Source organism: Buceros rhinoceros, unplaced genomic scaffold (genome assembly GCF_000710305.1).
Source record: "Buceros rhinoceros silvestris isolate BGI_N320 unplaced genomic scaffold, ASM71030v1 scaffold8531, whole genome shotgun sequence".
In the NCBI taxonomy this organism is placed as follows: domain Eukaryota; kingdom Metazoa; phylum Chordata; class Aves; order Bucerotiformes; family Bucerotidae; genus Buceros; species Buceros rhinoceros.
The window spans coordinates 17877-19119 of NW_010394800.1; the positions used below are offsets into that span (position 1 = coordinate 17877).

General features: G+C 53.1%; 1 protein-coding gene across 1 annotated transcript in view; it reads left to right on the forward strand.

The window, feature by feature from the left end:
* The window catches only part of ADA (adenosine deaminase), a gene marked incomplete at its 5' end in the record, with an annotated part of 12800 nt that overhangs the window by 11035 nt on the left and 522 nt on the right, over positions 1-1243 (forward strand). Inside the window, one exon of the mRNA XM_010145334.1 lies at positions 204-333. Within this exon, the coding sequence (XP_010143636.1) occupies positions 204-333 (130 nt within the window). The remainder of the gene's footprint in view (positions 1-203; positions 334-1243) is intronic.

Here is a 1243-nt window from a genome sequence, read left to right on the forward strand (position 1 = left end):
GGTAAGAGATGCCCTGCTCCTTGCTGCACCGGAGGAGCAGAGCAGCGCAGAGCGGGGGTGACAAGCTGAGCCCTGTGTGTGTGGAATACAAGCTGCAGGGACAGCTGCAAGCTCTTTACTTTTACTGTGTTTCACACTCAGAAGGGCATGACCAGTGCTGCATCCAGTGCTTTACACACCGGTTCAACCCCATTTCCTTACAGATTTAGGAAGGATCAAGCGAACTATTCTATAAACACGGATGACCCTCTCATCTTTAACTCCAATATTCACAAGGATTACAGCATCGTGAAGGACTACATGGGCTTCACTGAGGAGGAGTTCAAGAGAGTGGTAAGTCAGCCTCAGCTGGATGCTCTGCGGATGTCCTGCTGCAGCCAGAACAACGCGCTGCTTTTCTTTGTAAACTGAAGAGTTTTAGATGGAAATCAGAAAATCCTGCACTGACCGTGTAAGCACAAGGCTGAGGGTGGCTGCTGAGCTGGAGGGAGATGTGGGGTGCGGTGTGGGGAGCTGCGGGATGTCAGTGCAGGGTGGGCTCTGCAGAGGCTGCCTCACTTGTGCTGATGACTTTGGGCTTTACAGGGAGCAGGTCAGGGTGAAAATTGTCCACTGACATCCTCCCAGCAGGTCTTAGCAGGAAGGAAGGAAGGTGCTTGTGGCTTTTTTTTTCCTCTGGATTTGGAATTGCAGGCAGGTTATTCCAAGGCCTGGCCCAGAAATTAGCAAGATTGAGCAGGTAGGGGAGTGCTGGCAGTTTTTGCCTGTATAACGTGAGTGTACACCAGCTGAGCTGGAACAAAGCGACTGCTGGCCTCGGTCTTGGCATACACAGTCATTTGTGTGTCCCGATTGCATCCCTGGTATTCTGATTATTCACCCGAGACAGAAAGACAACTGTTGGGTGTTTAACGTACCTGCTTAGCAGGGGAAGCTTCCCTGGTTTGTGCCGAGAGTCGTGCTCAGTGCTTTCACCGACACATCTCCCTGCTTGGTTGGAAAGTCCATCAGTCCGGCTCTCAGCTCTGGCTGGAGGAACAAGTCCCTTGCTTCTACAGACATCACCCTCTGGGTCTGGAAGGGGGAAGAGGGACAGCGCTGAGCTCTGGGATGCTGGATCCACAGCTGTTCTGCTGCCAGCTGTCCTCTCCTGCCCTTGCAGAAGCTGGGTTGTTCTGTGTGGTAGGAGAGCGGTCCCTGCACAGGATGGACTGGCAGGTTACACGGCACAGGCTGTGTCTCG